Genomic DNA, 21,866 nt, shown 5'->3' with positions numbered 1-21,866 from the left:
CAATAGCTCATAAGACGTTTTGCAAAGATGTACACAAAAGTTTTGGTCAAAACTGAGCAGTTTTTGTTGAACAATCTTGCATGTGTACTTATATCAGGTTTGACCCCTACTTATAGGTTGTAAATACCTATCAGTGTTCCAAATTTGAAAAATAAATATTACAAAAGCTAAGTATGTTTTTTATCATAGTTCCCTGCATTTAGTGCAAAGAAAAGAGTATTTTTTAATGGATTGTTTTGAAATTTGGTATGTGAGGAAGGGGTCTAGTTGAGCACATTCACTGAAAATATGTGATAGTTTGCTTTACTACAGTACAATCTACAGAAAATGGAAAAATTTCTAAACTTTCACTCCTTTTAGTATCATGCAATGTGTCCTACAGTTGATGTTGGCTGCATGACACCTACTGAAATTTAAATATCTGGTTTAAATATTTTAATGTTATAGGTATATTTAGTACTCATTTGTTGTTATATGCAAGAATCTGTCAGATTGGAAAGGATCAAGATAGTTGATTTTTATCAAGATGAATTTACATTTTTTTAGGCTTTCGAGTAAAAAATGAGACATTTTTTATTTATTATTGGAGGTTTATAAGAGCAAAATCTTCTTTATTGCATTAATTGTTTTACAGTTTCTACAGATATTTTGCTCTTGTATTTGCAAGTAACACCTGAAAGTTGCTTGCCTTGACCTCAGTTTCACAAGCCTCAGTAAGTCTATAAACATGGTGTTGAGTAAAAAACATATGACACTCTTCATACAATACAGGTCTCTAGTATAACAAAACATAGTATTGTTCCCTCAGTGTTTGTCCATAGTTACTAATGATGGATTAAATTCCCTGAAACTTGGGTAACTTATAACAAGTGCTGAATCAAATGGTAAATTTGCTTCATATTTATTCTTAGTGCTCTGTGTTTAGACAATAAAGAAAATAAGAATTAGCACTTAAGATTTCCAAATATCAAAAGCACTTTCTGAAGTAAGAAATAAAACAGTGAACTTTCTGTTAGGAAAGCTGATATGTTTGGCAGTCAATTTATGTTCAAATAATTTGATTTTGAAAGTTGATCTACATAAAAATATATATATATGTAAACATTCTGAAAAACATGGTTAACATTACTAGTGTTTAAACAAAAATAGTCTATATTGTTTGTTTTCTTAGGATAAAAAAACATTGACTTTGAGATTTTATTTAAAACAGACACAGAAAATATGACATGATCAATGCTTTCACCTCCATCAACCCAAAAATAATGTTGAATTTTAACTCGCTTTAAAAAACATAAAATTACAAAACCATAAGTGGGAAAAAAATTATAAATTTGATTCCTAGTACTTTATTTGTTCTCTAACAGTGTTTTCTGCACTTTAACAAGTAGGAAGAATTGGTCATGACTCTCACAAGTCTTATTTTCATTTTGTTAGTCAGTGTTTTTTCAAGATTGAAACTTTTAAACTTGTATGTACACAGTGCTTTTTTTGCTTATTTTATCCTTTGATACTTGGCTCATTCCTGAATGTGTTTTATATTTAGGCTTTAAGATAGTTGATAATCCAACTGTACTCCATTTCTGTCATTTTATTTTAACAGGAGGAACTGTTGTGAGTGTGAAAATATCAGAGTCTGGTTGGGCATGGTTGGTTTGTGGACGCCGTTTGTTTGTTTGGAGGTATAAACAACACTCAGGATCCCGCAGTGTTGTAAGTAGTAAAGCAAGTCTGTAAAGTACTAAGTTAAATTATGGTAGTTTAGAGACATTCTGTTCTCGTGATTAACACATTTTTGTGTTATAAAATGTAATGAAAGTAACTTTGTTTCTCTGGACACTCAACTTTGAAAGTCTCACTGAGACTTATGGAAGAACAACTTTAATTTTTATTGAAGTACAAATGAATTTTCATAAGTAGTGAGTACTACAAATTCTTGTATATTTTTTTTTGTCTATAATTATGTTTCTGAGAAAAGGGTAACAACAATTATAAACTTTTCAGGTTGGACCTAACACAACTTTAATAAAATGTTTTAAAATTCCTTAAACTCAAGGTAAACAGTGTGTTTTATTTCACTTGATGTTTGTATTTCCAGTGATGGTAACGGCAAATAGCTCCTATGATTTATTTTGCTGAGGGTGTTACTGCTTCAGAGAGTACAAGGTACTACAATAAAACAGTCATAAAATGTTAACAGTCGAGTTGGAACTGTTAAGTATATAATTTGAAATAATAATACTATTGTTATTAATGAATAATACTTGAGTCAGTTTTAATCAAAGAATATTATTAATGATTGTACTTTCCAACTGTACATTGATGATTTGTCAACAAACCAGAGAATGAATTATGTTGTTAATGTTAGGGTGGATAAAATATATAATTTTTGTGAAAAGAACATTTGATATTTAAGAGGGTCAAGTGGTTATGCAAATGAAATATGAAAACTGTAAGATGAAAAGAAATATTTAACATGAAATCACCTTTTACTTAGACATTGACTACTTAAAGACATTGGAAATTCAACCTTTTAGACAATTCTTCATTAAAACTTGTTTTACAGCAGACTTTTAATGGTTATTTAAAACTTGCTAAATTTCAGGAAGGTACATCTAGTCAGTATAGTTATAGTATGTTTAACTTCAGTTCTAATGTTGGTTTGATTATCAACTTTGTACTGAAAGTTATTCTGATTAGAAGACTACCAAATGCATATCTTTAACTACAGTTAAAGAAAGCTTATGTATGTGATGGCCACCTTTATTTACTGAACACTTGTGCAGACAGTTTGTTCTCAGCAAAACTTTGTGTGACAAATGTAATTTTCTGTCAGTTCTGGGATGCTATGAACAATAATTTTATTTTTATTGAATGTTTTTTTTGTTGTATTAAATGTATCTTCTTGGCAACTTCCAAATATCGAGTTTTTATTTATTAAGGTGCTAGTATTTTATATCAAAGTTGACAGATCCCCTTTCTTCAGTTTTGTAGTTAAATAATCTTAATGGTAAAACAAAATGTTAAAAATTCATTAACTTTTAATATGAATGTATATATAAAAATAGTGTATCTTTGTAAGAAACATGGTCATCATTTTGTAGCCTAAAACTACAACTTCCTCTTACTAACTTTGGAAAAATGTGATGAATGATCTACATCTTCCTTTGTTTATATCTATTTTTGTCAGTATTTTTGTCTAAATGATTTATCATCATTTACCTCAACCATTTGTTACTAATAGCTAGTTGAGACCTGTTATTGGTGAAATGTTTGGTAGGTATACAAGAGAAGAGAGAACCACACGGATGCTTGAATGATAGTCATTGTATTAGGGATAGTTTTTCCAATGATAATAGTTCACCATGTAATAGCTGGGTACATGTTAACTTTGGAAATCTATAACGTTTTGTTTTTTGTCAGCATTAAAATATCATTGAGTTTCATTTCTTGGATTTCTTTATATTGAGGCTGCATCTATTTCTTTATTAGGTAAAATGTAGAAAACATCTAATATTCTAATTGTATTTTTAATGTTATTTAATAATGTATAACTATGTCTATAGATAATGTATCCATATGTTTTTTTTTTTTAAGGGTATTGTTGATTATTTAAGACTGAACTTGAAACTTAACTGGAATATAAATGGCACAAAATAATGATTTTTCCTTAAGGTTAAAATAACAGATCATAATTACAACTTTTAGGTCAAACCTTGAATGGTTGTGTAATGTATTTAATATAATATCTAATTTATTTTAATAATAATTCTTGAAAAATGACATTTAAAAAAAATCTTGTTTTTAATAATAAAAAAAAATAATTTTCTTGTACTTTCTGACAAGCTATTTAGTAGATAAATAACAAAACCAACTTTAGCATTATTTGAGCAGAATTGTAATCGGGTTCAGTTTTATAAAAAAGGTTGTATAAAAACATTTATAGATCTAGTTATGACAATATTGATGTACAAAGACCCTAAAAATGACCAATTTACAAACATTTTGATGTTTTATTTGGCAATGTTATGTCTTTACTCAACAATTTATTTTATGTCTAATTTCCTTGGAAGTTTCATTACATTGGGGAAAAAAAATAAAATTAAACCATGCATGTTAATATTACCTGGTATCTTAAGGAAACAAACGATCAACAGCCTGTAAAACTTTTAAGGGAAACGGTGATCGTGGGCAATCATATTCAATGGTTTAATTCTAACCAGCTTAACCTGCCTGCCAAGTACAGTATAGTCTGTAGTAAGACTAGATTTACCATTAGAACTCTTATACATACTACTAAAATGTAATACATACCCAAAGCCTGAGTATTGCACATACTCACTCATTCTGCTGGTATGTACTGTTGTTCATACTTGTTGTTTGTTTTTTTACCTGGTCAAAAGACCACACTAACCTTATCTTATTTATTCTTCTGTTTACATGATGGATTTTCCCAGGCTAGGCCTTCTGTATTTTGTAGACGTGATTGGTTGTGTCTCTTTAACACATTATCTTAAGCCTACATTCATGTAATTGAAAAAGGGTCAGTGTTTCCACTAACGATTATTGATGAAAATTCTGAGTTTGATTTTGTAGATTTGTGTACTTTAGTTCATACTGAAGTTTTATTGGTAACATTTGAAACAACCATGTTAGTTCTATTGTTGTATGTAAGCATTGATACTAGGAATTAATCTCATTATTTATGTTAATGTTCATTTTCATTGCAAGTTACTGTCCATCCATGTTTATGCATACAACATCACACAGTAAAATGTGTGATAACTGAGCTATGTAAATTGTACTGTGCTACTACATACAGTCATTAATGCTCAGTCTAATTCCATATGAAATTTACAGGTATAAAACACCACAGAGTTGCAGCTTGTCATGATAGAAAGTTTAGTGACTAAAGCACCAATATTATTGGCCAATCACAAAAGCAAACTTTTTATAATGTTTTTAGTCCATTTTGGTGGATTGTACCAACATTTCTCTTGTACAAAATATAATCTTTTTCAAAAAACAAACAAACCAAGAGTTTTGTGGGGGCTGAAATGTTCAAGTTTGTAGTTGGGGAGCATGCTCGTAATTTTGTTAAATGCTCAGAATCAATGTTGTGTGTGGTCATGGATAATTGTTCAGTAGACTAGAATGCTGTTTCAAGTAAGGATCTGTTTCAGAGCAGTACTTGGGTATAAGTTGGTGATCTGAGGAAGTTTCAGTCATTTTGGATAGCCATTAATATGAAGCTTTTATCTTAATATGTTAACTTAAGTGAATTAAAGTATAAGTTTCTTCCATAGCTCTAATAGTGCTTAAAACAGTTGTTTTCATTTGGAATTTCTTGTTTGTTATGCAAACACAACAGTAGAAACAATTAAAATAGAAGTGTTTTCAATGTACTTGATATTTGATTAAAAAAACAGCAACAATGAATTACCAAATAAAAACTTTTCACATATAAATGTCATAAATTACTTGTATGACATCTGTGATAAGGCAGTTCACTTTAGTAGGTCTTAAATTTGAAGTAACAAGGTACAATATGTTTATGATACTAAATAATTTTAGTTTTGAATATTATACAAATTAGTAATGCTGATACTAGTTTGGTTTTACCACAAAACTGTTCTAATAACCAGTGAAAAAGACTGAAGTGCTTTTAGAGCTTCCACCTACAGAATAATCAAATCTAGTGCTTTTGCATATAAGTTTGGTAGATGTATATGTACAAACACTAACTCTAATTACAAATTATAAATCAGGGAGTGTGTGACTTCTCTAACAGACTAGTTTTGATACCCTTTTAACCTGATGAAGAGAAGCTGCTTAAGTTGTTTTTTTTCATTCAATTTGATGTGTCATTATAGCTGTTCTTGTAAAAGCATGGGTGAAAGTTCTCTGTCTGTAGAAGGAAAGATTTTAAAATGGCATGATTTAAATTTAATGTTAAATAAACATCTTTTGCATTTCATTACTAACACTGTTTTAATCTTTATTTACTTAAACCCCCAGCTGTTTTCGTTTGTATTAGGAAAGAACCATAACTTGTTAATTCAATGATAATTTTTATGTAACTGAGGTTTTGTAATTTTAATTGTGCATACATGTAAAAGGTTTCATTATTAAAATTAAATATTAAATAGCCTTACATGATTATCAAGATGGTCCATCTAGTAATATAGTAAGTCTTAAGTGATTTCTAAATTTCTTTTTACAGCAAAGTCGAGTTAAAATTTTATCATGAAAGTTGCCCAGTATAGTTCAGAATGCACCTGAGAAAATATACAACCTCAGAACTTTTGTGAGACAAGGCAGACCTCAATCTTCTTGTTAACAGATTTGTTTCACTTCAAATGAACACTTTCACCATGTAAATTTTACAACTTTCATATGTTGAGAACGTTTTTTTTTATAGGTGACTTTGGCAGTGTTTATGGTGAACATAGCTGAAATGACACTTTGAGAAGAAAGTCTTGGTAAATTAATCTACTAATAAGGCTAATAAGTTACTGAAGTAAAGGACGATCTTTTTAGAAGACTTCAATTTTTCATATTCAGGAAGTCTTTTGAAACATTGTCTCTATATCTGAGCTGCTTTTATAAATTAGTCTGCCAATACTTTCTCTTCATCATTCTGAACTAGACAGTTGCCCCACATTTCAACTTTATTTGTTGAGTAAATTGTAACTTATAAACAAATAGTTGAAGGTTTACTACTATGTAGTACTACTGTTTTTTATTTATTTCTTTTAAATTCTTATTGAATTTTAACTCGTACATGTTCTAAGGTAACCCAATGCAGGGAGTTGAACTTACCCCCAAGTGACTTGGCTCATCGAGCAGATTTGGTATGCATCTTGATGACAAAAGATTCTCATCTTCCATCAGCAATAGCAGTGTCACCAGAAGGTATTGTTCGGTATTGGCCAAACATTGCACACGAAGGGTCATCGATTGAAACAGCTGCAGACCTTCAGGGGCAAGAATGTTTCTCTCTGATCAATATACAAGTAAGTTGAAAACAACTGTACCTGTGACAAATGTTACCAGATGCACCACAGATTTCTTCTGTGACATTTTTGCACTGTAAATCATATAGCCAATGACAAAGTTCATCCACTAAAATGGATTGCTGTTCTGACACAGATTTGAATGAGCCTGTGTCTCACAGACTCACGGAAGTTTGAATTAATGTAATAAAAGCATACCATGAAGTATCTGGAAAAACTGACAGAAACCAGATTATCACAAAAGATGTTTTGTGTACAATAAAACCAGTTTTAATAAAGAAAACCAAATTTTTAACATTTTATGTAAGTAAGTGGGAGTTTCATTTGTTTGTTTTCAGTTTTTTTTTTCATCATTAGTTATAATAACTTTGCTTCTAAATAATCTGAAACTGAAAACAAATCTTCATGTAATATAACTGGTAAAATTATGTGCAGTGTGAAAAAGTGAAATAATTGATTTAATTTATTAGAATAGTGATAATAATTTTCAAATCTTGGTCAAATTCATAAAATATGTCTTTTTCAAAATGTAATGTTTAAGATACTGGATGGTGAGGTAGTTATGACACTAAACTTGCACCTATTGAATTTTCATCTCACCAAACATGCTGTCCCTTTTAGCTGTAAGGGACATGATAATGTGATAGTCAATCCCACTCATCATTGGTAAAAGTTGTCTTGGACATAGCAGTGAGTGGTGATGACTAGTTGCCTTCCCACCAGTCTTTTACTGCTAAATTAGGGAAGGTTAATGCAGATAGCCATCATATAGCTATGTCCAAAATTTGAAACCAATCAAAACAAACAACTTTTCTTGACTTCCACCAGGTCATTGAACTTAAAGTTTCTGACATGCATGCACAGGCTGAAAATGGAGTAATTATTTCTTTAAACAAAGAGGCATTTGTAGATGCCTTTGTTTTTTTTTTTCCTTGAAATAGGTAATACATCCATGCTTGTAAAGAAAGAGCATATGTCCTAGTATATCACTCTAAAATAATTCAAGGTTGAAATGATGTCCACAGGTTTAACAGTGAGTAGTTTTTCCATTGGTTTGAATCACATAAAATGTTGTCTTTGTATATTGACATATTCACAAATTGAACTGTATTCTGCCAAGTGGGGCACAGCTATATGTCTGTAGTCTTGCAATGCAAGAAACTGGGTTTTGAAACCTGTGATAGGAAGAGCACAAATAGCCAATTGTATAAGTTTGTGCTTAATTTCAAACAGTCTTTAAGCCAAATACAAACAACTAACTCAAGACCACCATTCCTTCTCTGAAATGATTTAATGTGATGTACAATACAAATTTAAATGTTTATCGTATATTACTAGTGTTTATTTATTATTTTTCTTTGAAAAGAACAACAAGTAACAAACAAACTGCATACGTTACCTAGCAAATTTCTTACATAGTAATTTTAAAATTACTTAATATTTTACAACATAACTGAAGTAATTGATTATTCAAATTTATTGTTGAAAAATTAAAGCTGAAACTTTGACCTTTTATTCTATATTCCTAGCCACTAGGATGCCTTCTGGCTACAACCACTTGTTCCTTGGTACTTTTGTCTCCTGATGTTACAGATGGTCAAGTAGGTAGACAACATTAACTCATCAGTAAATATAAAGCTATAAAAATATTTGTTTGTACATTTTTATGCCAACACTATATATATACAGCACATATCTCTATGATGATTTTCTTTTTTTTATTACACTGACCTGGTCAATCATAACTTAAACTTCTTTCAATGAAGACAGCCTTTTATATGTATAATTTGTTAATGCTTTTCGAGATTGGGTTGTGATATAAATTAATCTAATCTACTCATGGTAAGCAATGGCATGTTCAATATGGAGTATGTTTTCTGAATAAAATAAGTCTCAGTGCACTTGTAAATAGCTGTTTGTAAGTTTACAGTGTAATACATGAATAGTTGTAATTGAACATTATGGTTCTTTAGAAATGAAACTGGATTTAAATTGTTACACCTAACCCCTCTCATACAGGTTTGTATTCAGGTTGAAGCATTTATAGAAGGTTATAGCAAACTGTTTCTTTGTTTTTCATTTGTAGAAGTATGTAACATTTAATTGAAATTTTAAAATAAAGTATTTTATTTCGGGAGTATTAGCTTTAAACATTGCTGTTTTTGTTTTTCTCTCTCTCACAGTTTGATTCTTAGTGGAAGTACTTAACCAAATTGTGTGAAACTTGGTGAAAACTTTGTATCTAGTTTTGGCTTTAAAGTCATATAACTTAATTTTACTGTTTGAAAAAAAACTTGCTTGAAATTTCCAAAATTTTTTTCATCCCATAATTTCATTTTTTTGTTGTTGTTGATTAGAAAAATCTTTTGTTTTTAATACACATTAAGTTTAAACTTGATTATTTATTATTATATTTCATTTGGTACATTATTTTGCTTGTTGCAGTAGTAATCATAGTGAAAATTGACAAAGATTTCTTAATGATTTAAAACCGGACCTGTCACAATGGCTTAAGGTTAGGATAGGTAACTATTTTTTCTGACAATCTTAAACAAGATCAGTTTGTCTTACTAAATGCAGTTTCTTTTTAGATTGATAATAAATTATCTTATCTACATTGTTTTAATATGATAAATTTGATAATAATCAATAAATATGGATTTGAGTCATCAGAATATTTACCATCATCTATGGAACTCTAAATGTAGCTGAGCTTGTCCAGTGTTTGCCATTGAAACAATATTTGTTGCTTTCAAACAAATATAATTTAGTAATGTCGAGAAAACCCACTTGTAGAGAAAAATATATATGTAAAAACGGCTCGTTTGGGTTGAGAAAATATTTTACATTTGAGGAGCGAACAACGTTTCGACCTTCTTTGGTCATCATCAGGTTCACGATAACCAAAGAAGGTCGAAATATTGTTCACTCCTCTACGTAAAATATTTTGTTAACCCAAACAAGCCATTTTTACATATATAAATATAATTTGACCTGAAAATATTTCCAGATGTGAAAAGAACACTTCAATAACTTTGAAAAAAATTCTCAGATGATCTGTGGTTTGCTTCTAAGTCTTCCAAACTTCCCATTACATTCTGATCTACTTTGCATGAACTAGGTGTAGTAACTTTCTGCTGAAACCATAAATTACTTCTTACTAATTTTATTCACTCCACAATGACTCAAAGTTTAAAATATGCTCTATCCTATGGAAGTTAAATATTGCCTCTAGCTTCATTACTAGTTGACTGTTGTTCAATCACCTGCCATGGGATCATAAAAAGGTGAGACAACCAAGAGGCTGTACTAACATACTTCAGAGAAAGAAGGTTAAATCACATAAACATAACCTTGCTAATTTTATTCTTGAGGGATGATTGTAGTACAGGTCAAATACACATTTTTGCTATTGGACAGGCAGACAAATTGTACAAAAAAAAAAGTACATTGTTGACAAGTGTGGCTTCTCAATTTGTATTTTTTATTTCATGTTTCTTTAAGAATTACTTGACATAAATGTTCATATTAACAAAATATTAATCCTCAAGAATTTTTGTTAATGGTTGAAATTATTATTTTTGCCTAAATTTTGAAATTTTACATGCACATGTGCACTAGACACACAAGATGTTCATCAACACAGAAAGGACCATTGATGCTGTTGTATAAGTTCTACAGTACATCACAGGCCTTGTCATTATAACTGTTCTAAAAGATGTTGGAGAAAGTTTTTCCAATTAAAATTTCATTAATGCTTTAATTTAATACAAATACCTTTTTCACAATATTTTCCCTAAAATTTGTATTTCTAAGCAGTTATTTAAAAAAACTGTGATATGCCTTAGAATCTGATGATAAATGTTGCATTAACATTTAGGTCTTACTAGCATAGATTGTCCATTAAGTAGTACACGTACGAATGCAATTCCGAATGTAAATCTTACACCGACATCAAGATGCATTTGATATATTTCAACTGAACTAAAATATGGAGAACTTTTAATTACTAATGGAGGTCCTGGCTTTGGAATATAATTATTCTGGAGTCATCAAGGTAGTTTGCTCAACTCTTTGGTTTTTTTCCTTATGATCAAACAGTATGAAAGCATATTAATTTCTTGTGTCATGTATTAGAACAACATCTCATGTCGAACACTAAAGACTCCTCAAGGTGTGTTGGCTGGTCTTGGCAAAAGAGTGTCATCATTTATTTTTGGAGCTGTACCAAATCAGTCAATGGAATTGGTAAGTTTGCTTTATTAGTCATTTTTGTCTGTTAAATAAATATCTCAGAGAATAACCTTTAAAATATTGTGACCAATTAAACACTAGATGTCACTGTTTTATTTTATTTGATATTTAATATTTAGCCAAAGTCATGTTATTGAGCAGAATATTGATTTGTATGGTTGTACTAAAATATAATCTGTGTATATATCATTAATGTATAAACTGCTAGTCTTGTTTCAATTGAATTTCTCTGGTATTTGGAACAGAAACATCTGGTTCAAGTTGTTGCTGAGAATGGGGAAGAAGAGGAAGAAAAATATGTCTATGTTCTGAGCAGGAACACTCTTCAGAAATGGTCTCTTGATATACAACTTCCAGATAAAGTAACTATATCTTATTATTCAGTTACTTTTTCTAGACATCAAACATTATATAAACGTTAAGATACCCTCTTTAAGATGAGTAGTGTACACTGGTAACCCATTTCTCTGTTTTCATATATCTTATCAAATTGCATGAAGCTTGGTGTACAAACTTTCACAAGTTTCATGCTGTTTGAACAAACAAACAAATATCTACTTCTAAGAGGAATAGAGAGTATCATCAGAAATTATAAAACAATACCACCAAGACCTTTAATTAGCTGGTATTTCTAAACTTTGTTTCTTCAATACTATTAGCTGCACCATTTTCATCTTTACAAAAGTACAACTAATTCTGTACAACAGTATTTTATTCTTGACTACAGAGCATTAAAACATAAGCATTCCTCACCCCCTCCACTTCCCTAGTGTCTTCCAGGTGGCACTGTAAATATGATTTCAACTAAATAATTTACAGCTCTGTGTAAACAGAAAGCATAGAAATATAAAGTAAACATCAAACTAACCAAACATGTTGAATTTTATAGTGAGAATGGTGGTGTAAATGTGTTCTGAGAAGCCAGCCAAAAAAAATAAAAATCTGAAGTAAAGTTTATTGTAAGATACCTAAAAATATAATAGTAATGATGTGAACATTTTACTTTTTAAATGAACTACATAAGCATTATACAATGCTAAAATATAATTTGCTGTATTTTGAAAAAGGTATCAGAGTTCAAGGTGTTTAAAATCAGTGATTTTCAATTAGGTTACTGGAAATGTTTTCACTTGCAGTTTCCTGTTAAGGTTTCAAACCATCTTGATTACATTTAAGTGTATGTGTACAGTTCAGATACTTATTACAACAAATAGTTGTGACTTGGAACCTAGCAGAATGTGGCTTAGCACTTGTTCAGTTGGTTATGTTGGAAACTTTTTAGTAACATTTAAAGTGAATTGATTTATATAAATGTATTTCCTATACAGAGAGAAACACTTCATTGGTCTGTGGAATTGAGTGAACTTTATACAGTATCTTTATCACTGAAAATCATTTTCACATTAACAATGTCATGGCATAGATTTCACAACAACAACCTCAAAATTAAAATGAAGATAATTTGTTTAGGATAATAACACCTAGTATTTTATTATTGGCATGAAAATGTAATATGTATATATTCATGAGGTATGTATTTTATAAAACCTGTTTAATGAAGAAATTCATTAAACGTTTTTTGTGGTGTTTCATTATAACATAAAAGGCTTTTGTTATGCATCCACAAGGTCTATTGAGACATGCATGATTAATCACACAATACCTGTTACATATCCACCACTTGTGTTCAGGTTTGCATTTGGGAAGAGTTTTTGGGAATAGAGAAAGCCTGCCAATCAGACCATACATGCTAAACAAAAATTTATATTATGCTATTTGAAATTGATAATGACATGGACATGAACTACTTTATTTTTTGGGTTTTAAATCGTTTCATTATGATAGGTGTATTATTAAACTGATCCAGTGTTAATATGCAATATCTTGCATGACCATTTTTTCTGCACTGAGGATGTATGTAATAGAGAAAAAATTATGGTGTGAGAGTATTATAAAACAATTTTAAGGTATTTATTATTTGCGTACTTCACAACGTATTAGTATCTTCTCTGTTTTGAAAAAGCATTTTGACTAGAGCAGAGACTACAAGTTGAATTAACACAACAAAGTTTTCCTTAGTTTATAGTTGAGTAAGCTTTTTTTTTATGCACACTATTTTCATTATTGGCCCTTGCTAAGATTGTAAAATGATTTTTGATGAGCATTTGGCAAGTGTGTCTCATTTATCTTGGGTTTGTTCCAATATACCAATTTATTTGATATTTTTAAATTTTCACATTCTTTCACTTGTGTCGGGAATATACTTCATGGAGAATTGGTGTGATATTACTTGCAATAGGGAAAGATAAATTAATAAATTAAATTTAATGTTTTCAATATGTTAAATACTTGTATGTGAAAAATACTGCAAATGATATCTGGTTTTTAAAAAAATGCATTGCAACTGTGCATAACAGATAATACTATGAAGAAATGCACAGTTATTTCCACATGCAAAAAATATTTTTCAGCATGACAGGGTTACGCAAAGTGGAATTTAGGTACATGTTATGTTAGAAGCCTAATAGACATTCTTTAGCTCAATTAATCAAAGTATTTGTTGATCAAATAAATAGGAAACTTTGAAATAGAACATTTGATATTGCACAGTTTCATGTGTGATATAGTTGTCTGCTCAGATTAACATCATAGTTAGAACTAAATATAAACATAGCCTTTCTATGAAAGAGAGCTTTCTTATTCATAAACCGATTCCAGAACTCTGTCATTGCTAAGTTATTGTGGTGGTGCTTTAGGGGCTGCAGCCAGGGGCCTCGTTTTATGGATTGCCCAAAATATATATTATTTAGGATACAATATATAAAATAAATGAATGTAACAATATGGACTGGAACAATGTGGCAGTTGTACCACATTCTATTTTGTTGGAAATGTTTTGCAATTGTTTATCACATTTAAAAATCAGAATTGAAATAACAGATCACTTACCTACAGTGTGTATGGGAAGTGACGAAACAGTAAAGGGAAGGAACTTGAAAATCGAAGGCAGGCACATAAAACTATAACAGCTTCCCCTCCATGAAACTTGAGCTATTTTAACAACAATACAAGAAATAACATAGGTTATCCAGAACACATTATTTTTATTCTCTTATGTTTTATAGTTGCTGTTTGAGAGTGACATTGAACGACTCATGAAAGAAGGTTTTTTCCAAGCTTTATGGGTAAGTTTCTGGATGAGCTAGCTATCTACATAGTATCAGAACAAGAATTGTCACAGAAATCTTTCTAGGTTAATTAAATCATAACATTAATTATGATCAAGAGACTTGGTATGAATACTTCTTTAATTAATGCTAGTGAGAATGTGTTCACTAACAGTTATCAAACTGTGACTACCCTGGTATTCATGATTTGTGACATACCCAAACTGTGACTACCCTGGTATTCATGATTTGTGACATACCCAAACTGTGACTACCCTGGTATTCATGATTTGTGACATACCCAAACTGTGACTACCCTGGTATTTATGATTTGTGACATACCCAAACTGTGACTACCCTGGTATTTATGATTTGTGACATACCCAAACTGTGACTACCCTGGTATTCATGATTTGTGACATACCCAAACTGTGACTACCCTGGTATTCATGATTTGTGACATACCCAAACTGTGACTACCCTGGTATTCATGATTTGTGACCACTGTTGCTTGCACTCCACATTTTTAGACCTTGGTGGGACTATAAGAATCAATTAACTTTTTAAATTCCACTGTTTGATCAGGTCAATTGATGGAAGGTATTGTTGACTAGCCATTGCTCCTTTAGTTTGGTATATCTCTACCTGTGTGTTGTTAGACATGATTTATGTTGTAGAATGTTGAAAAAGTTGCACATGGGAAAAAAAGTAAATGAAATGTTTCATTTACATGATTTAGTATAGTCTGTCTTGTTTTCTCAAGGTACAAGTGTGAGAAGTCCCATTATGTTCCAATGACCTTGTACTTCACTTGGTAATAAGAGTTATGTGTTAAGCTGAGTTTTCATAATGTGCTGAGGTGGGATGTACTGCATAACCTTTGTTTTAAAGTAAGTGTGACTTGGGATGGAAAAGGTTAGGAATCACTGTCCTAGTCTGTCAGCTCAGATTTAGAGAATGCTAAGTGCAGACAGCTGTAATGTAGCTTTGCTTAGCATTTCTAAACACTTAATGTTGATGCAGTACATAAAGGCCTCTGCCATTGTTTTCCAGAAGATATTAGCTTACTGCTTTTGTTTTTATTGACTTTGATGGTTTTAATTAGTGTGTTTTCTATAGTTGTGTGATTACTGTAGGTATTTTGAATTAACAGATCTCAGATCTTGTACGTAATCATAAGAGTATAGTTAAACATAGTTCTTTTTCAAAATAATGCTGAAATGAAAGTCAAAATTCTGTTAAATTTTTAAAATTTAATATGAACTTTACAAAATGGAAAAAGGATCATTAGCATATGGACTATTTTCAGTATTCTTCCTAAGGCATTAGTTTGACATCTGTCAATCCCTAAAGTTTTGTTAAGAAGTTTAAAGAACTGATATTTTTCCATGTCGTGTATACAGTGTTTGCTCTAGTTTAGCTTTGGCTTATTTTTATGTCTATTAACCCTTAAACAGCAGGAATATTGTAGGTATTAGCATCACTTGATGATGACTGCCATGTAAGGGTTAATTAAAAATATCTGAATGAGTGCACAAGCTGTTATTAAACTTGGAAAACTTACTAAGGTAAGTACAACAAAATTAGTTGAAAGAAACATGACAGTAATATGGAAAAAAGAAAATATGAGGAGAAAGCCAGTGATATATTAAATAACAGAATCTTTGAAACCAACCAAAGATCCAAACCTAAAAGAAAAATAAAGTTGTTGTAGTAGTTTCTACATTACATAAAGAACAGTTTTAAATAAGACTGGCTAGAGAGAAACTAGACCAGTTAGTTATCGTGCTAGAATAGCTTGTGATTTAACTCATTCACAAAGCAAACTGGTTGTAAAACATAGTTTTAAACATTGATACTTTAGTTGTAAACTGTCTAATTTGTTTGTAGATATGAGTATTGGGTTCATTACTAAAGATAATCAAGTTTTTGATTTTAGTGCCATATTTTATAGTTTAATTAAAATTTGTATATAGCTAGCTTTGATGTGGAATCTCATGTTATTGTGCAACTACAAAATGGTTGATCTTTCTTCAAGCTAATTTTATCTTCTTATGAAGAGCAGTTTTTGTAAACATGCCAATGACTTTTGTAATTAAAGAATCTTGTTTGATGGAACAATTTGACACTGGATTTATGGTGTCAATAAAGGATCTAAGCATTTTATGAAATATTTGTCAGAAGTCTCCCATTGAATATAAGCCATTTTTTTTATAGATTTTTGGTAGATTGTACTTAGATTTTGTATTTCTGAATTTAAAGTATAATTTGAAAGATGTACACATGTTTTAGATTATGGAGTGTACTATGGAAAGGCTTTAGTGCACTGATTTTTTATGACCATTTATGTAGATGCAGTTATTTTGCAGTTTATTACATATTGTATATTTGACTGATTTTAGAAAAACTAGGGTGTACATATAACAGTGATAAACAGTTTGAGCAAAGATTTTTCTTAAAGCCAGATAGCTTGTATATATATCAAAATCAGGTTTAAAGTCATAGATTTTAAAGTAGGAAATTATTTTTGAAAACTTCAGTTGTGAAATTACCATGAGATGCAAATCTCTTAAATTTTAATAAATAATTCTCAGGCTTCTTATTTCAGTTGTTTGTAGCTAGTCTGTATTAAATCATAGTTTCAAAGACAGTATTAATTTTTGTTTTCTTTAGAAGTCTAATACATTTGTAAGAGCATAATTTAGTTGTCAAATCATCCTGCAATTAAAAACTACTTTTTATTATTATTTTTATTACTGTAGAACCGAGACTCCACACACTTGCACCAACTAAAAGCTTGGGCCATTGACATGCAGTTAACCAAGTAAGTTTACTCTTATATAAACATGTTTACTTAGTGTGTATATTTTGAGTAGTTTATTTTTTATTTTTAAGAAAGAAGAAATACTGTCAGTGTTGTGTAGAATGATTACAGCTGTACAATATTATATATGTAACAGTATGAGCCAACATAAGCAGCAGTGGTCTCTCTCCTCTCCCTTTTTGTTTTAATTGGTAATATCTTTAGCAGCTACAAATAAAATCTTTTATGAGTTGCATCTATAAAAAAAAAAAAAAAAAAATGTGAATTTTAAAAGTTGACAAATTATTTTAAATTTGAGGATTGAAATCAAACTTGTTTTTGTGTATCAGGAATGGAGTTTTGCTTCTCATGGTTGGATTGAATCCACAAGTTTCTCAACAGGTTTATTATGCATTTGGTAAGTGGCCCATACTATTTTAAATACTTTAAATGATACATTTTTTTTAATTATGAAAATAGCTTTATCCTGTCAGTTGCTTTTGATAATTAATTTTGATCACTTATTTTAAAAAAATCGTATCGTGTGCACGCAAGGCTGGCACTTATTAGAAATATTTTAATGTACTTTTGTGATTTCAAACATTTTAGTTTCATTCATGTGGTATTTTTAGACCAACTGTATTATTCAGTTCTGTATGTGTTTTGTATCACACTAGTATTTATTTCTGTTATAGCCATTATATCATGTTAATTCTTATATCTGTAAAAAAAATGTGTTTCTATTTCTATTATAAAATAGCTCATACTTAGTGTTGTACTTTAGTTTAATATTTTCATTTATGCACTTACATTTTAACATCTACAGATTTTTTTTTATCTTTAACTTTCTAAAACCTACTTGAACACTTTCATACATTATGCAGATTAGGCTGCAGTTTTATATGAAGTGTTGTTTTTCAGGTAAAATTGACACAACGAGAGGGAACTGTGTGGTAGGATTCTCTACTTTCTGTGTAATTAAACCAACAGAAGTTTACACGGTAAGACTGCTGATGTTTGAGATATATAAAGCATTGACTGGCAAGGAAAATTATAACAAAGACAAAAGCCTCCTATTTTATTATGTCTTATTCTTTTTTTTTTATAATTAGCAAATGTCAGAGGTCCTTTGAAAAGAGTTATTTGTAAAATATGAAACTCATATTGTGGCTAATTGTGTGATAAGTGTTAGTTCTTGGTGTTTTGAACTAATTATATCAAGTTATTTGTGTCTTTCAAATTAACATCATTACTTGGCAATATACAGTAAATTTTTTTTTACATGGTTATCTTTTGAATTATATAAATCAAATCTACAATTCAAATTTTACATTGAACTGTAAATTTGCAAATCAAAATGTTAATGTATGTATTTATTTTAAGCAGTAGTAGAATGTAGTATAAAAAATCCAGCTAAAATGTGTCATTAGAAGTTTTATTAAATAACCTTGTGCACCACAAATCAGTTTTTAAAATAGTATTAAGTGAAATCCCTGAAAAGGACATCTGAAAAAAAGGTCATACCTTGTATTCAGGTTGGCCTAATGTGTAGGATATTGTTATATGTATTGAGTTTGAAACTTATATTAGCTCAAAAAAAACCAACACAAAATCAGTTTGTTATTGAATGGTAAAATGCATTCAGTGTTTGCAGAGTTGCACTGTAGTGTATGTTTTGATTCTGTATATTGGTAGAAAACTGATTTTTATAAACAAAATGTAACCACATTGCGATATTATCACTGGACTCAACATGTGATTTGACTTGACCATTAATTATTTTCTTATACAGGAATCAGAGGAGGAGAAAATTCTCAACTACAAATTTGTTTTGCCTCAGTTGGGTTCTCAGCTGGCTTATGTTTACAATCAACATAAAGTCAAGTGTGTATCAGGTACTACAGTATAGTTCTCCCTCACTGCTGCTTCATATATATATATATATATATATATATATAAAACTGTTTTGCTTTTGACATAGTAATGTATTTTCTGGTATCTTTTTAAAAATCTACAGGGAACTCACTAACTAAAATAACATGAAGAGATGTCATAATTATCATATCTGTGTTGTGGTTTATCTCATATATATTTCTTGGTAAATGATTTTAGTTTATTAAATGAAGCTTAATTTAAAGCATTAGAGTGATCAGTGGTTTAGCATATTCTTCTTATAATTGGTTGGAAAGATGCAGCTGGTAGTTATATCTCAAATATTTCACTGATTGGTAAGCCTGTTACATTAGATAATATACTAGATCTTTGGACAAATCTGGTAACAGTTAAAACCACTTGGTTAAGCTGTTTGTACTTCAATAATAATAAAACAACTGAATTTTTAGGCTGAAGTAGGAAACTTTCTTAACATTTTTAGGTATTTAAATGGGAAAGTGCCACTATTTTTACCTACTGAGAAATTTGTAGGTTTTTTTTATTAATTTAAAAAAACAAAAACTCATCATTGATGTTGAATTTCAAAGATTCAATAATTTGATGTTTTAAAAAATGCATATCACATGTAGACAGTATCACACAATTTGTAATAAATGTATGTAGCTTCTGCATCAATATTTAATATTTGTTTTATTTAGTAGTGACCTCTAATGAAGAACCAGATGTTTTGGAGTTTAGTAACCATGGAGACAAGATACTTGGAGCAGGTAAAACAAGATATTTCAGACATCTTCTCTATACAATGGTACCTCGGTTCTGGAATGACTCCTTCTCGAACAAGTAGGTTTTCAAACATATTGTTTGAGAAAAAAATGTCTCGGTTGTCGAACATAAACTCTGTTCCTGAACCAAGCTATCATGGCTAGGACCCCTGAAATAACACGACTGATGACCTAAACAAACCTTCGACCATTTTCGGCCCACGCCAAGCTTGCCCAAAACATTTTACCCGCACCTGTTGCTCAGTCCACACCCCCACTAAAATCTGCTGTGAACGTTCTCGTTTTATTTTTTGTTGTTTTTTTTCTAAATATTCTGATTAAATAAGCCACCATGGGATCAAAGAAGGATAATGAAAGCAGTAAACCAAAAAGAAAGGTTGTTAGAGCCACAATAGAGATGAAAAAAGATCTCATAGCAAAGTATGAGAGTGGTGTTTGCGTGTCTGACCTTTCTACACAGCTTGATATGGTGAAATCTACAGTCTGCACCATACTGAAAAATAGAGGTCATCAAAGGAGCTGATGTTGCAAAAGGAGTGGCAGTGCTTACAAAACAAAGATCACAAACAATGGAAGAGGTTGAAAAACTGTTGTTGATTTGGGTAAATGAAAAACAGTTGGTGATAGCATTTCTGAGACCATCATTTGTGAGAAAGCAAAGCAGTTGCATGCTGACTTCCTGAAAAACACCCCTGGAACGAGTACTGATACAAGTGATGCCTTTAAGGCTAGTAGGGAGTGGTTTGAAAAGTTTAGGAAGAGAACTGGCATACATAATGTGGTGAGATATAGGGAGGGTGCCAGGCAGAAACAAAAATGGTGCTGATAAATTTGTTAGGGAATTTAAGGACTATGTAGAAGCTGAAGATTTTATTCCCCAACAAGTGTTTAACTGTGATCAGACAGGCATCTTTAAGAAGAAAATGCCAAAGAGGACCTACGACACCAAGGAGAAATCACTACTAGAACGCAAACCAATGAAGGACAGGCTAACTCTATTGTTATGTAGTAATGCAAGTGGGGACTTAAAACTTTAGCCTTTGCTTGTGTATCATTCTGAGAACCAGAGGATTTTTAAGAAAAATAATGTCCTGAAAAGTAAACTTAATGTCATGTGGAGGGCTAATAGTAAAGCATGGGTAACCAGGTAATTTTTTATGGAATGGGTCCATGAACTGTTTGCCCCAAGTGTAAAGAATTACCTCTTGGTAAAACAGTTGCCACTTGAGGCCCTTCTTGTGATGGACAATGCACCTGCTCACCCACCAGGCATGGAGGATGGGTTGGTGGAGGAGTATAGTTTCATTATGGTGAAGCTCTTGACCCTTAACATGACTCCTCTCATTCAGCCCATGGACCAGCAGGTCATATCGAACTTTACAAAACTCTGCACCAAAGCATTGTTTCAAAAGTGCTTTGAAGTGACCTCTGACACAGAGTTAACCTTCAGAGAGTTCTGGAAAAATCACTTTAATATCCTCCATTGCTTGAGGATCATAGACAAAGCCTGGAGGGAAGTGTCTTTGAGGACCATGAACTCAGCCTGGAAGAAATTGTGGCCAGACTCAGTAGCAGATAGGCTCAGCCTCAAAGCCTTTAAAGTCTCTGTTGTTGAGGATATTGTCTCACTAGGCAAGTGTATGGGCTTGAATGTGAGTGGTGATGATGTGGAGGACTTGGTGGAAGACCACAACACTGAGCTCACCACAGAAGAACTCCAAGACCAACTGAGGCAACTGAGTGTCTTCAGATGAGGAGGAGGGAAGGGAGGATGTTCCTACTTCACTAATCAAGGAAATGTGTGGAAAATGGGGAGAGTTACAAAGTTTTGTGGAAAATTTCACCCTGACAAAGCTGTAGCAAACTGCAACATAAACCTTTTCAATTACACTGCCATGTGTTACTTCAAAAACATTTTAAAATGCAGTCAGAAACAAACCTCATTAGACAAGTT

The 21,866-nt window shown here is 31.0% G+C and overlaps 1 protein-coding gene across 2 annotated transcripts in view; it reads left to right on the top strand.

Annotated features, from left to right (window-relative positions):
* The window catches only part of Nup133 (nuclear pore complex protein Nup133), a 60,230-nt gene that overhangs the window by 9,585 nt on the left and 28,779 nt on the right, over positions 1-21,866 (top strand). The window contains exons 3-13 of one of the 2 annotated variants that reach the window (XM_076460457.1): positions 1,601-1,710; positions 6,792-7,013; positions 8,543-8,614; positions 11,151-11,261; positions 11,513-11,629; positions 14,393-14,452; positions 17,197-17,258; positions 17,588-17,655; positions 18,159-18,238; positions 19,030-19,132; positions 19,832-19,897. In XM_076460457.1, coding sequence (XP_076316572.1) covers positions 1,601-1,710; positions 6,792-7,013; positions 8,543-8,614; positions 11,151-11,261; positions 11,513-11,629; positions 14,393-14,452; positions 17,197-17,258; positions 17,588-17,655; positions 18,159-18,238; positions 19,030-19,132; positions 19,832-19,897 — 1,071 coding nt within the window. Of the gene's footprint in view, positions 1-1,600; positions 1,711-6,791; positions 7,014-8,542; positions 8,615-11,150; positions 11,262-11,512; positions 11,630-14,392; positions 14,453-17,196; positions 17,259-17,587; positions 17,656-18,158; positions 18,239-19,029; positions 19,133-19,828; positions 19,898-21,866 lie in introns of both variants that reach the window. The other variant, XM_076460446.1, reaches the window with a different exon arrangement.

Source organism: Tachypleus tridentatus, chromosome 1 (assembly GCF_004210375.1).
Source record: "Tachypleus tridentatus isolate NWPU-2018 chromosome 1, ASM421037v1, whole genome shotgun sequence".
Lineage (NCBI taxonomy): Eukaryota > Metazoa > Arthropoda > Merostomata > Xiphosura > Limulidae > Tachypleus > Tachypleus tridentatus.
This window is presented reverse-complemented; position numbering and strand designations above follow the sequence as displayed.